Source organism: Phaenicophaeus curvirostris, chromosome 8 (genome assembly GCF_032191515.1).
Source record: "Phaenicophaeus curvirostris isolate KB17595 chromosome 8, BPBGC_Pcur_1.0, whole genome shotgun sequence".
Classification (NCBI taxonomy): Eukaryota; Metazoa; Chordata; class Aves; order Cuculiformes; family Cuculidae; genus Phaenicophaeus; species Phaenicophaeus curvirostris.
In genome coordinates, this window is record NC_091399.1 from 4,482,497 (window position 1) to 4,497,390 (window position 14,894).

The window sequence follows — 14,894 nt, forward strand, 5'->3', positions numbered from 1 at the left end:
GTATATATAATGTAATCTTCTTCTTGCTTTATGGATCTGATCTCCTCCAAGGAGAGTCACAAATCCACATGATAGCCCTGAGTGCTCATATTTTGCATTTGGTTCTCTGATTTTACAATAGCTGAAAGATATGTAAAAACTCATGTAGCCAGACAGCTCCCTACTGACTACACATCTAAGCAACTTCACACGCATATATTATTTCAACCAGTGAAAGCTGGATATAACATATGCCAAAAAAAAAGACAAAAAAAAAAAGAAAAAAGAAAAAAAAAAAAAGAAGCATGCTTGGAAGGAGCCTGTTTCAGCTTCTATGTGAAACCTTCAGGGTTCTCCCCGATCAGCCCACAGCCTTCTACAGCATGCTGCCATCCTAAACTATTGAGCTTTGCTTTGCAGAGTGAAGGGTGGGAATTGCTTCATAAACTTATAAAAATGGCTACTATAGCTGTATGTTGTTGAATGCAATTTGGGAGACAAAAAGTAATAATAAATATTACCCTATGGCTAGTGTGGTCCTGGAGGGGCTTTATAATTTTCTCCTCTCCCACTTTTAATCATAACTTTAGTAAATGACCACAGGCCATGAAAAACATCCAGATTATTTCCATTAAAAATAATAATCTATAGTACGAAACAGACTGAAATCATTTTGTTCACAGGGAATAATGAAATGTCCCATGCACTATGCCTGATAGTATTGCCATGACAAAGCTTCAACTGAAGTGTGCCATAGTTGCATTGAAATGGTTACAGTCCCTATTGACTCTCTGCTAGAAGTTTTTAAAAGTCAATGGTTTGTTAGCCAGCCACACCTGAATTATTAGAAGTTTTGTGTTTAACTGAGGAAGTAAGGATGAATTAAGATGCCTACTAGCCCTCTCCAAGGGGATCATCTGTATAGTATGTGTCAATTATAGGGCATGTGACAATGATTCCCACTCTATCTCCCTCTTCTTCTTTTTCCCCTCTTCACAAAATTTAAGAGAGGAAATTAGGTAGGTTTCAAATGTCTGAAACTTTGATGGTCAAACTTTAGAAAATCTCTCCCAGTAGACTGTGAACTAAGATTTTTAGAGACTTCCAAGTTCACCACATTTGGCCATGTTTCAGAGCCAAAACAAATTTCAAACCATGACCAAAACATGCAAAAATCTGAAAACTTGAGAAAGAGATGTATGAGAATTTGCTTTTGTGAATGTTTATTCTCCTTTCAGAGCAAAACAACACATATTCTCCTAACTGTTGTTGTAAGATGTAATGATAAACTTTGCATCAGATTTCTACGTGGCAGAGACATCAGGCACAGAAAATTCCAACCTGAACAGTATAAACCATCTAATCCATAGGTTACAGAACACGGGTTCTTATAAGAGAAGACATTAACTCTAGGTGGCACTACCAGAATGCATGCCATATCCCATGATTCTAAAATATAGTTAGGTTCATACAGTAAATGTTGTGAAATTAAATGTATTTATATCTCACGTCCTTCAAAATCATTATTAATACAAGCAGTAGTTACTGTGTTGTGATCTAAAAGATATCTACAGGGCACTGAAATGGAAACCCACAAATTCTGTCCAAATGCTTTTTGGAAATTATTATTTTTCATCTTGTTCCTCGTCAAATGCATAATGTATTTTTGTTCTCACCAAAACTAAACATTTTGTATATTCTCAGCTTCTGTCTTCTTTTCTTTTTGCTTTCAGCACTAAATATTTAAACACATTCAACCTAAAAATCTCAAGCTAGTAATCTGCAGGATTGCTGATGAGACATGAAAGAGACAGCAGTAACAGTCCTACCTGCCCACAGGCCAGGCCCATGCCTCTCTCCCCCATACCATGAGGACATGATAAATTTAACTCCAGTGCATCTGCACCAGCAACCTGTGAAACATGCAAAAGGAAAAAAAATATGCAAAATTAACTTCAAGTAATGTACTATTTCCTGTAGCATCTACTATTCACATTAAATAGCTTTACTTATATGCTTGATTTCTATTTTTTTTTAAGACAGAAAGCAACAGTTATGATAGCCTGAAAAAGAAATGAGTTGATCATGGCAGGGAAAAATTTCAAAAACCGATGTGGCTTACCAAAATTACAAAGGAAATTAAAGTAAAAAATAAATTAAAAAGATACAAACACAATAAGGGGTCGGCTCTGGAAAATGTTAAAAAATGAAATGTAATTACAAGGCCTTAGGGCAGTGCTCAGAGAGAGGTTCAGTATTCAGTATTACTCGGGTGCTTCTGTGCTCTGAAGAACTATGACTTGGTAGTAAATTTCTCCTTTCTGCTTTAATGAATTTAGTCTTTAAATTTTCTGCAAGTGCCTGTACTGTGCAATAGCCTTAGCCATTAAATAATTTTGTTTCTGAAGTCAAACAAGAATATTTTAAAAAGTCTAAACAAACATATTATTCATGCTAATTTCTCTTTAGCACCCTCTATTAGCTACTATTAAAATAGCAAAGGAGCCAAGGTGTATAAGGGCAGCACACAAACACGCTCCTCTTCTTCCCTGCAGAACTCCTCTGGCCTGAGCCAAGGATCTCTCACGTTGCCTTCCACAAGGCTGTAACTAGTATTTTGTTTTGCATTTGCATTTTGTTTTTGCTTATTGAACTGGAGTAACTTTGCCTGCTGTGTGGCCATGGTTCAGCAGCTCTCTGAGCGTGTGAACTGGGGAGAAACCATCCATCACTTGCAGGAATCCCCCACGTCCTGGTCAGCTCTGCAAGCCCAGCCATGCCACGCTGATGCTGGTGCTGTCGGCCGCCGTGACAAGCTGACCTTTTCTATGAATAGGTCGTCCTCCTGCCGAGAGGCACGGCGGTACCTTCTGGGGCTTCTGCTCTTTGCAGAGCCACATCTATCACATTCTAGGTAAGATCCTATGCATGAGATTAAATATCACTGCTCTTCCGCTGTGGGCTCCAGAGCACCCCAAAAGGGTGTGTTGCTCTCCACAGAGGGGAGACTAATGATGACTTTGTGAAAGGAAGTGCATTTAACTAACTACTTTTTTTCTAAAGGGGTCACATAAATACAAACACAGATTGTCTTAAAGTGCAAAGCAGCACAACTGGATTAAACAAGTGAAGCAAATGGCACGATAAAGCCATTCATCTTAGTCAGTTTAAAAGTGGTACTGCTCCTGTCAAGTGTGGACTCCACAAAAGATTTCATGGTCAATTAGGTAAATACAGGTATAAAAGGGACTAGTGCTGAAGATCACCAAGCCAATTACTGATAATGCTTAATTTCACTTCCCTAAGTCCCCAAAGTGATATTTTTCTTTCCTCATAGGTTTAAAATGCCCAAAGAAAAGAGCGAAGTGTCTTCTCACATCACCATAGAAGGGCTGTGAAAAAAGGAACAATGATGTCCATACACATTCAGCCACACGAAAACACAAATTCAAAATATCCACTCCCATACCTACATATATATAAAATAAATATATCTTACTTATAAAGCACTTAAATCTTAGCTAATACTAGCAATAATGACAGATTAATTTTTTTCTTTGCTTAAAATTGTTAAAAATTGATCTGAAAATATTGCTTTGTATTTCCTCTAGAGACTTTATATGGAAAAGTGTTTTATTTAAAAATTAACAACTCTGTACTGCATTCACATATAGACACCTTTCTGAATGAAACTATTGCAGTCTTAATCAAGTATTTCTTATACTATCCCCTATGGACATAGGTACATGTTTTTAAATAGTATTTTTTCCTTCAAATTGAATTGAAATTTCAGATGCACAGTCTGTTTGCATTTGTGTGAGATTGGATTTATATTATAGGAAGCCTGCTGACTGCTATTATATACGCTGGCTTTCTCTGATATCATTTTTGAAAGTCTGTATTAAACCTAGAATAGCATTAAATAAGCCTTTTATACTTTAAATATTCAAGAGTTTTATATTCAAAATTTCTTCTGCTGCTGTCAAACTAGTGTGCCTGTAGGCAAGGTAAGATCAAGTTAGGCTCTCAAAGGTAGAATTAAATTTTATCAGGGCATCCGTCATAATATACAGTTTGCTTAAAATGCAAATAAAAAGTATATAGATTCAAAGACTAAAGGCTTTCCAGGTACTGTTTAAAAATCTGAGGGACCATTTCTATGGAACAGATTTCCTTTAAATTTAGATTTCCATCATTTTAATGAAAACACAGAATAAACAAATTATAATGGACAGGCTTTAAATTATCATTTTTCACTTTGAATCTATTTCTGTCAAGAAATTTCTTACTGCAGCTCTTGCTTTTAGGAGAAAAAAAAAAAGATGCAGAAACACATATAGTTAACAATTACCTCAGCCATTTTTGACAGTTCGGTCCAGTCCTCCCTGCTGTAGCTACACATGATACTGGCAATCAGAATCTGAAAAAAACCATATATCAAATAATTTTAAGCCACATTACCAGATTTTGTAATATATTACTTTACTGTGACTCCAGATATTAACTACCATCACTTGCATATGCTAAATACCAGCTCTATACTACTATTTCACTGGGGATGAGAACTAGTACACAAAGTCATCGATATTACCCCTATTTTTTAATGTATTAAGGAAAACAAGCAGGAAGTAGGTCTAGTCAAACACATAGAGGACTGTATTCTCTTCAACATGTGGTAAAGCAGGAACAAAGGGTGTCCCAGACACAGAGCCCACCAGGAAGACTGCCAAACATACTCGTTTCTGAGGTCAGAGGGATTAAGTTATTTACTATTTATACAATGCCAGAAGTACTTGGGGTTCTTTAGAGGCAGGTAAGGCATAAGTTCAAAAGTTTACAGTCTAATGTGGCAGCATATGATCACGATATCCCAGCTGACTTCAGGAAGCCAGGATACATGAAAACCAGCCTCCTAGAATCTCATACTATTCAAGTTAGGAACAGTAACAGGTAGCTGGGACTGTTCTGTGCAGAGGCAACTAGGAAGAGACTTGTAGGATGTGGGGAAAACCTTGTAGGATTGAGAGAGTGGAACAGGGAAATTCCAGCTTTTATTTCCCCACAATATACATTTTATTTCCTATTCTCTAGTTGTGGCCCCAGTTCCCAAAGGGGACCTTCTGTGTATTGCCTTTCCTCCTTGCTGTACTGAGGGCTTTCACGTCCAGGTTCTCACTGTAACAGCTGCTGCATCTAAGATCTTTATTGAGGTTCAAGATTTTAGGTAAAATAAATTCTAAGAGGATACTTCTGGGAGGACAACTAAACACACATCTTTCCAGTTGCATACCGTGCTGTATACTGTTAAATGAATGTTAGCTAGTCCTCCAGTCAAGTAACAATTTAAAGACTAAACCAAAATAACTTGTTCTGGACCCATCAATTTCACACACTGAAGCTCTGAGGTTGAAACATTTGTGGCAAGATTCAGCCCAGGAATTCCTGCACGGAGAACTTCTTAGAAGGATGAGGTTTGCTAAAAAAAAAAACCAAACCCAAGAGACCTATATTGCAGCAGCTAAAAGGTTAAACCAGAAAATGAAATCACAGAACATACTGAGCACACTGCTGGATCAGTTTGTGTTCAAATGAAACACCAAGAGAGGAGAACAGAAAAACACTTGGCTACATCCTTATTTGTTTAGCCCTGTTATGTGAAACATATGAAAGTTTCACATGTAAGTTTGATTCACAGGTAAGATGAAATTTAGTTTTTAATCTTTTTTGCTTTCCAAACATGTTTTACTGTCGGCATTGATACCTGGGACGAGCTTAATCTGTCACTCCTAGTCAGTATAACACTTCCCTTGAACTTTCCCTTGATGCTGAGGGTTAACGACTCATTCATATAAAGCAAAATACCAGAAAGCATGGTGCAGAAAAACTGCCCAATACATACAATTGTTGGAAACTGTAAATTCCCAAATGATCTGTATAAGAAGAAAGAGGTATTTAGTAGCTTTAGAAAGGAGAGAAATACACTTCAAAAAGGAAGGCGGCTATGGAGAAAATTAGACATGGCAAGGTTGTAATCTACTCATTTAAAAGTACAATACCACTTATCATCATCATTATTTCCATTATTTCCATTGTTTTGCTCTGATGAATTTCTACCTATCAATCTACCACCCACCTACATACAGACTACCTACCTATCCACCCTTCTGGCTGATGTTTGCAAGATGGGAGCCTTTTGAGAAGGAAAGCAGTTGATGAAGTGCCTGTATTGCCTGCAGGTGCCCATTTGTGTGTGCCTCTGGCATAAATATATGATTAAGCTTTTCACTAAATACATACAATCATTACTGGCCATTGTTTTATTCCCATCTTGATGGAGGAAAAAACCTCTTTCTCCTATACTATACTATTTTCTATTTTGAACAACCTCATATAGGTCTATAGGTCAAATGTTTGTGAAACAAAACTTGCTCTATGTTCTATTTAAATATTCAAGATAATTTGAGTACTCAGGAAATAAATAAAAATGTATTTAAAAAGACAATATTTTTAAGAACACAAATTGTGAAAAAAATTAGTTAAAGAGTATATATGTGAAAACTTTGGAGTAAGAAACTAGTTAAAATATGCACTAATTGGAAGTAAGCTAGAAATTGTATCTTGTCAAATTTATACTTTTATAAATTTTGACAAGATACAATATCTAGCTATACCTCCAATTACCGTCGCATATACTAAAACCTAGTTTCTTACTCAACAGTATTTCACAATACTAATCTTTAACTAATTTCTTTTCACAATTCTGTGCTTCTTAAACAAATCTGTCTTTTTACAATACACTTTTTATTTATTTCACATGCGACGATAATCACATGTATCTTGAATAGGGTTATGTCAAGTGTTATTAATGAAATTTGAAAAGTCTGCTGGGAGTGAACAAAGAGAAGGAACAAGATCTGTGATGTTAAAGAGCTGTTAATTAAGGAAACATGTTTATTTGATATTGATTAGTTTTAGCATTCACATTTAAAATTAAGTGCACACTTTTGACAGCATTGGTTTACAATAACAAAAATAACTGAAAGCAAAAATTACATTTCTGCCATGACTGTTCACATAAAAAACATAATCTCAAAGGGAATAATGAAAATTTAAAAATAGTAGGGATTTTATTCTTTTTTTTTTTCCCCAGTGTTCTCTTATAGCTTGAAATTAAACTTAATTCCTAGGTGGAAACAGATCCTCCAGCACTCCATGTTAACAAAATTGTCTTTCCTCAGGTGACTGTTTTGCCCCAAAATGCCTATACAGTCTTTTCATTTGGAATCAGTACCCATGACAAAAAAGCAATAATTATTGTATGTGGACATTTAGGAGCACTATCTGTGGTGTTTGATATTTGAATCTACTCCTAAAATCACACATAGGAATTTATAAAGAAAACATAGACTGTTATCCCCTATTACCTAGGAAGAGAATAGTAAGAGACAAGTAACAATAACTAGTGATAAAAATCAAAGGTTTTATTGGAAAGTAATAAACAGATATTGTTTCACATTTCAGCCTCAGCTTCTTCTCGCTATTTTAATTTATTTTCTTTTACATCTTTGGTGTCTACAATGCCTTGTACCACATTACCACCCCTGCAACTTTAATAGCATCAAACAGCTGGTATTTCATAAAAGTCCAGGGCACGGCCCAGCCCGGGAGCATCCCCAGAGAACATATCCCTCCTCTTGACTCCTGAGATTTGCAGTAGCAACCTGACATGAGTTTAATTACAGTTGTTTGAACCACAAGTGTGAGGCCGCATCACACTTGCTCGGCTTGCAGAAAGTAGCCTATTGACAGATCTCACAATAAAGCTGCTGCTAAAGTGTAGTAAGTGCTAAATGAAGGTTGACTAAATTGCAGCTTTGTCATAGCTTCAGTGAGGGCTGCCTGTGAAACCGTGCATGATTGAAGCACAGTTGGATCCCTGGCCCATTCCTTATTCCAGATCAAAAGCATAGCTAGTATATGCTGTTCCCTTTTCTTCTTCATCCAAACTGCTATTTTACTCATTGTTGAGAGATCCTGCCTACTCCGCCCTACGTCAAGTAGCGTGGCGGCCCTGCAGACACGGCTCCCTCCCCAGTGATCACTGTGACAGATGTCACTAGACGAGGTCTTTATGCCCTGACATTACAGAAGGTGATAGACAATTTCTCCAAATGCCTGTAAAGGGACAAATGTATGTTTGTAACATCAGAGACTGTTCAGTGTACAGGATTTTCGTGATCATTCATGGAAAAAGTAGGTCTACAATAAAACTTTTTTTTTTTGCTGGAGGGAAGATGGAAAAGTGGGGGTATATAATGTACCATTTAGGAGACGATTATAAGATGAATATATGGTAGCTAAAGCACCTAGTAAAATGCTACATTTCACACAATTCTGTAACCAATGCATTAGTAGTTGTTCTACTAAAAAGGACACTGACAAGGTACTTCTCATAATCCTTAAAATATTTTTTCTCGCTGTTTACAATAATCCTCTGGAAGCTTAAACTAGAATGTATTTCCTTTGTGAATGTTTTTTTTTTTCTCTTCCGTTATCTCTATGTGGATGTTGCATGAATGAAATAGCATTAGAAGAAATAGAAAGGATGAATTTCACCACTGTGAACATTTCCAAGTGATCTTTCTTCCCTAACATACAGAATTCACTGCAAGAGGTTGCAAAACAAAAGGAAAGAGGAAAAAAAAATAACTAGGCCTACTTCAGGTCAGACAATCCTGAGAAGATCTATTTAAAGCCAGACAGCAGTAAAACTCTAGGTAGACAATTACCATTTGTCCTGTACTGCTCTGCAGGGAATAAGGGAGTTTCAGTACACTCAAAGACTCTAAAAAAAAACTCAGGGGGTTGGATTTAATGTGAACACTGTCAATTCCTGCAAATTTAAGGAAACTTCCCGAGAGACACAATGGGATCAGAATCCTCTACCCTCATGCCAGGTAACAACTGTATTTATTTTGGTCATTTAACACAGGCTGTATCTGTTCCTATCCTACTCCTCCTGGTCTGTGAATCTTCTCCTTGCACTTCAGGAAATTCAGCCACCCACATAATTTCCATGTTCTCTTCCCTGCCTGTCCCGTCTCATAGTTGCACCAGGCTTGAGGACAGTTCTGCACCAAGTGGCCATAGATGCTCCATTTAGACACTGTAGCTGGGCTCAACCTGCACATCCTTCTGCTTCCTCAAACACTTGCAAAAATCCTCAGGATTTCTTTTTTTTTTGATGTGCACAGCATTTGTAGAAATAGAAAGAGATCCGTTACATCATCTTTAAGCGACCTTTCTTCTAAAAACTGTAAAATCAAGAAGGCTGTTTGGGAAGCAGAGATATGGAACAGGAAAATTGCTGTGGATAGAGGGAGTACAGAGATTGAAGACTACATTAAGAACCAGACTTCAAATACCCACAAAATTATTCTTGACCAATCTAAACTTCAGAAGGTATTTGCATTTGGGTCAGATGGAAAGACCTCAATCTTCCTTTCAAGACATATTTCTTCTTCCTAAACAACACTGTAGAGCCTTGCCACACAACCTGCTTAGTCTGACTAAACTCAAACTTTTTTTAACCAAAATTCCTCAAGAAGCATTTAACTAGGAAGAACCTTGGCACTGAAGACACAGTCTTTATGAAACAATGGCAAAAATAACATATGTAGTTAATCACTCTGCAGTGGAAAAGACACCTATATCTATAGAAACACATTAGGACAAAATTGCTTCTTGGCAGCTCGAACATTATTTCACAACATTAAAATTTTCCCTGTCTGAACGAGGGGTATGTGCACTCAGTTCTGAACCATGTGATCTCTCACCTGCACACTGTAACAAGCTGGCACATCTAATTTCCTGAAGGTCCTGCACACGTGTAGCTACAGAAGTATGTAGTCCACCATGTGCTTGGTGAAAAGTTAATAAAGAATGGTTTACCAAGTGCTCCTCAGCTATTTCAATGACACAATAAACTCTCTGGTAAATAGCTAACTGAAAAACATATATGCTGCATATAGACTTCTCATAGTATTTTCACACATGAAAGAATGAAACATTCAGACCATAGGGCAGATTCTGTCCTATCCAATAACCCTTAGGTGTGGTCTCAGGAGCAAAAATCAAGCACCAAGGAGATAGACAACAGTGCCAGAGAACTTTTTGGGTTGGTATCAATTTCCCATCTTATGGAGACTTGCACCACCAGCCTGCCTCTGTAAACCTTTTCTCACACATCAGGTCAGGACAAGTCACAGCTATGCCACATATTGCCAACAGAAAGATTCTTGGAGGCTTACTGCCGTTCAGTGCCACCTGTAGCAGTTCTCTGTTAATCCAAATGGTTGCTGCATGATGAAATGATCATCCTCAAAGTCAAAGAGCCGGAATTACCAACATACAGAACATTTCTAACTTCTACCTCACAAGATAAGAGTATGACTGCAGCAAATAATCTGTATTGCACAAACACGCTTAAATGTGCAGTACTGAAAAACAACAGGAGTATAAAGACTTACTGTTGTAAAAATAGCCTTTTAGAAACCAGCCTGATTTTGATGCCTTGCAGACCCAATGAGATTTCTGTTTTTCTGTACTGTCTTGTTGTAATTTTTGATTTGTTGCAGAACTGAAATAAAAGTAAGTTTCTTATTAAAAACTGCCTAGAACATCAAATCCCATGCAATAAGAAAGTTAAAAATTGTAAAACCTGTCATGTCTCTGAGAAGCAGAGGAATTATCTTGTTATCAATTTAATAATGGAACATTGAAGTAAATGATGCCATCCACTGACACCAGTAACACTGTCTCTCCTGGGAAATTCATGTGGGTAGGAACTGTCAATCTAGATGGATATGGACATATTAAACATTGTACCTTCAGTCCATAAATCTATTCTTTCTATGCTGCCTTAATAAAAAGATTCTGCATGATGATAAAAACAAGCAATGCAGAATGTCTTGACATTGCTGACCTATAATTCTGCTTCTATTCTCTATTCATTTTTACAGGGATGGAGAGAAAATAATTTAACATTCTCTAACCGTCCATTGTTCTCCTTCTTAACTGGCACTTAAAATGCATTTAAGTTTATTTGAGTAAATGAAAATAAGACAAGTAAGGGATATTAGTAGGTTTGTTATTTAGCTGCCTTTCTGTAGCAAACCTTCCAAACAAAGCCCTGTCTTTACCTTGTTACTTTTATATAGAGATCTCCACTTTGTTTTTCAAAATGAAGTGGAAGTGAAACCAGGCCAAACATTATCAGCACACAAGTATGTCTGGTGAAGTTGATGAGAGGAGTTTGAAAATATTACCGTTCACTCACCCTACCACACACACAAAATCAGCACAAACACAAACCAATGAAGATTCTCTTCTCTGACTAAAGAGGCACTTATTTTCAAAGGAAGTTATTTTCATATGATGACTTGCCTTCTGTCAATGAGATTTCATCTATTTAATAAGATTATTTGATGGATGTTAGGGAGTACACTGGGCTATAGATTCAAATTAGGACCTAGAGTTGTTAGGATATAACATGCTCAGAGGGAAAAAAAACCCTAAGGGTTATGAGCAAATCTATTTCTTTGTAAAATAACAGAATGCTGTGGCTTTGACAGGAGCATGAAGCTAAACAGATTGCTCTTTAGAACTGGCTGCACCTGTAGGAAAATAAGGGAGCAGCTTGGTGTTGTGGCTGCTCCTCTCCTACTTGAAACTCAGCACAGTATCAGCTACCATCAGGGCAGAAGTTGAGCCACCATGCCCTTAGCCCTGTTTGTAAACACATATATGTAGGCACAGATCTTCCATACAGAAAATGTAGGTAATTGTTGAAAATTTCAGTGCTTCAGATAAAGCCTCCAAATTCCATTGAAAATTACCCATGTGGCTGAAGATTTCCCCGAAAAATTGATAGAATCTTTGGGATTTTGTTTTGCCTAGGAAACCTATCCTAGTTCAACCTTTAGTCTCTTCAGTAATGAGTGAAAATGAACACATGGATGAACAGAAATTAGCATTACTGAAATGAGAAGATGCAAGTCAACAAAGGCTGAATCCAAGAGGAGAGTGAAGACAGATATTCATTCTCCTGCTGTATTTCTGTACTTTCTACACTAACATAATATAAAGAGAAAACAGAAGAGGCCATACAATATTGGAAAAGCTAACAGAAAATGGATATAGCTAATTCTATATTTCAGACACATGCTATGACCTGTAGCAAAAGCTTTACACCAGGGTGCTGATACATTATTGATTCTTGAGACCACATATGGAAAACAAGGCTGGCAAAAGGCAATAAATATTTGTGGATTTTTTCCTCCACCTTTAGAAATTTTTCTTTCATCAAATTATCTGCCCAGATATATGCACAGTCCCTTTAAAGATAGTTCTTTGAGCACCTCACTAATTGTTACTGTTTATTCTCACAATAGCACAGGCAACTCTCCTCAGAGCACCCCTCTGAGAGGGGAAGCCAACTGGAGACAAATATGTTCAAGGGATATAGGCTGCTCCCACAGAGGGAATGAGCAGCCGTTGATTGAAAGGAATCCTGAGATCTCTTCCAGTCCCTGACTGCTTCCAGATACATGTAGATACATTTCCCCTATTAGTTAGCAGCAAGGCTGCTTATTAGAAAACAATTTCAGTAGAAAATACAAAGAGACAAAATGCACACTGAATAACTTTGTCAGAGTTCCCTAACTCCTGCATTCAGGCAGCTGCAATTCCCCAGGTCTAATCTGTCTCCCTGCATCCCCAAGAACTCCATCCTATCTATTCCCTTGTTCCATCACCCCCGGGGCTTCTTTTAATCCATTTCCTTGGATTTAAAGACTCAAGAAAACTACCAGTATCAGTGCTGGTAGAAGAGAAAAGTGTAGCTCAGAGAGGAGGGAGAAAAAAACTCTCCCTTTTTTATTCACTTTAGAACCTTGTGAACTACTTCATCATGTGACCTTGCTGGTGCCAAAGCAATGCTTGGAAGGAGTGAGTGATTTTGTCAGCTTGGTTGCATCCTCCACAACTCACCCACTCTCTCTGTGCACCATTATCCTTATAGTGATGTATTGAAAAGCACTGTTACTTACTTGATTTTGCACAAATAGCTCTTAGGTTATGCCATTTATAGACAAGGGTATGGTCACTAAGAAGGTCTGCAGGAACAGGCTATAGGGCTCGTCCTTCCTTCCAGAAGTTATCTAAGGGCTTTACACACCAGCTGCATGGGGGAGACCTATCAGTCCCTTACACTATTCTCTTGGCTGGTCTTGGTATTGGACTTCATGAAGAGGAGAGCTTCCTCACAGTCTAAAACCTGCCTAATTAGTGGGACAGATTCATATTGTCAATTGAGACAATCTGCAATTGTTCACAGGGATGGAAACATGGGATCTTTTCAATGGCCAGAGCAGAACCAGTAGGTTCCACCCCCATCAGAACTTCACTGAGGATCACTTACAAAAAGTTCTTCTGAGACATTTTTCTGTTGAAAAGCATAGATAAAGAGACAGAAGAAAGCTACAATGCAAACAGTACCATAATAATAACTGTTCTATCTACTGATCTTCATTTTCTTGTGATGCCTTTGCCTTCCTCCTCCAGATACTAAAATGATTCTTTTGAAGAACACTTAAGTTTCCACTTCTTTGGGCATCCTCTCCAAGTCAAATCTGCATAGTTTTCTATGAGTGGTCTCATTTCATAGCCTATTTATTTTGAGCAGAATGCTGGACTAGCTCAACTCACCTCCTGAGGTTCCTGACAACCTGAATTTTCCTATGAACTCTCCCTGAAAAAATGTATATGATCAAAAGGTGTTCTTGTCCCATTCTCTTCATGATTACTTCATGCCCTTACACCAAACAGAGAGCCACCTGCCATTAGTGCTTCTGATATTAAGCCTATCGAGCCTTCCCCAAGCACAGAAACTTGCTGCAGCCTATTTGTTCAAACCTGTCTTTTATCTCTATATCTCCCATTCAATCTTCAAGCTATCATCTTTGCTCCCTTTTGATATCTAGTTCATTGTTGTCTCCATTGTTTCTTCCTGTGACCTTGCAGGGCCTATGTGTTTATTTTTATTCATTGTTACCTACCTTCAGATTTTGTTCTCCCCCTTCACCACACACTAAAGCAAACATAGTCCTTAGTGCTACATTTCCTGCCTGTATTCGAGCTTATACAGCTCTGCTTTATAATAAGACCCTGTTGTTATTGAGAGATGGATCAGACTCACAGCCCTCCACAACCAACATGCCATCCACCTCCCTCACACACAACACGCAAATCTCAAATTGAAACAAGGCCAAATACCAGATGCACTCACACATTCATTGATTTCTACCCCGCTTTCCTCTCTCTGAATGAACAAGAGCCCTCGTGACCTGTTGGCAGACCCCTATTTCTTGGTAGGCCCATGTTAATGTGATCCCCAGGCTCATTTAAAAATAAAACTCTATCAACAATAGCATTTCTTGTACAGAATGAATGCTTGTTGTGCTTTTCAAATGATTAGCAATAATTTAGCATTTGATAGCTTCTTGCCAGTAACACATTTCAGGAATTTTTAAAAGGGAAAAGAGAGAAGATAAGAAGGTGAGACATGCAAGAAATATGGTTTTGGGCTATACAAATAACTTTTAAAAATAAATATTTTTATTTGGAAAAAGTGTTTCATATATAGATATTTCTATAATTAAAATTATATTAGAATATTCTCTAGCAAAGAAAGAAACTACTTTCTGTCAGGCACAGAGCTTTTCAAGAAGTGAAGATGAAAATCCATATTTTCTCTTGAAATTTATCTCTTCAAATATACTTCCTATTATCCCCTACTATCTCCCAGCTGGGCAAAAAATTCAGCAAACAACAGTGCCACTACGCATCCAACCTCA

The 14,894-nt window shown here is 37.5% G+C and overlaps 1 protein-coding gene across 3 annotated transcripts in view; it reads right to left on the reverse strand.

Annotated features, from left to right (window-relative positions):
• Window positions 1-14,894, reverse strand: part of DPYD (dihydropyrimidine dehydrogenase) — a 368,728-nt gene that overhangs the window by 117,366 nt on the left and 236,468 nt on the right. For all 3 annotated transcript variants that reach the window (XM_069862153.1, XM_069862154.1, XM_069862152.1), the window contains exons 15-16: window positions 4,331-4,399; window positions 1,809-1,892 (exon numbers count right to left, since the gene is read on the reverse strand). In XM_069862153.1, the coding sequence (XP_069718254.1) occupies window positions 1,809-1,892; window positions 4,331-4,399 (153 nt within the window). The remainder of the gene's footprint in view (window positions 1-1,808; window positions 1,893-4,330; window positions 4,400-14,894) is intronic.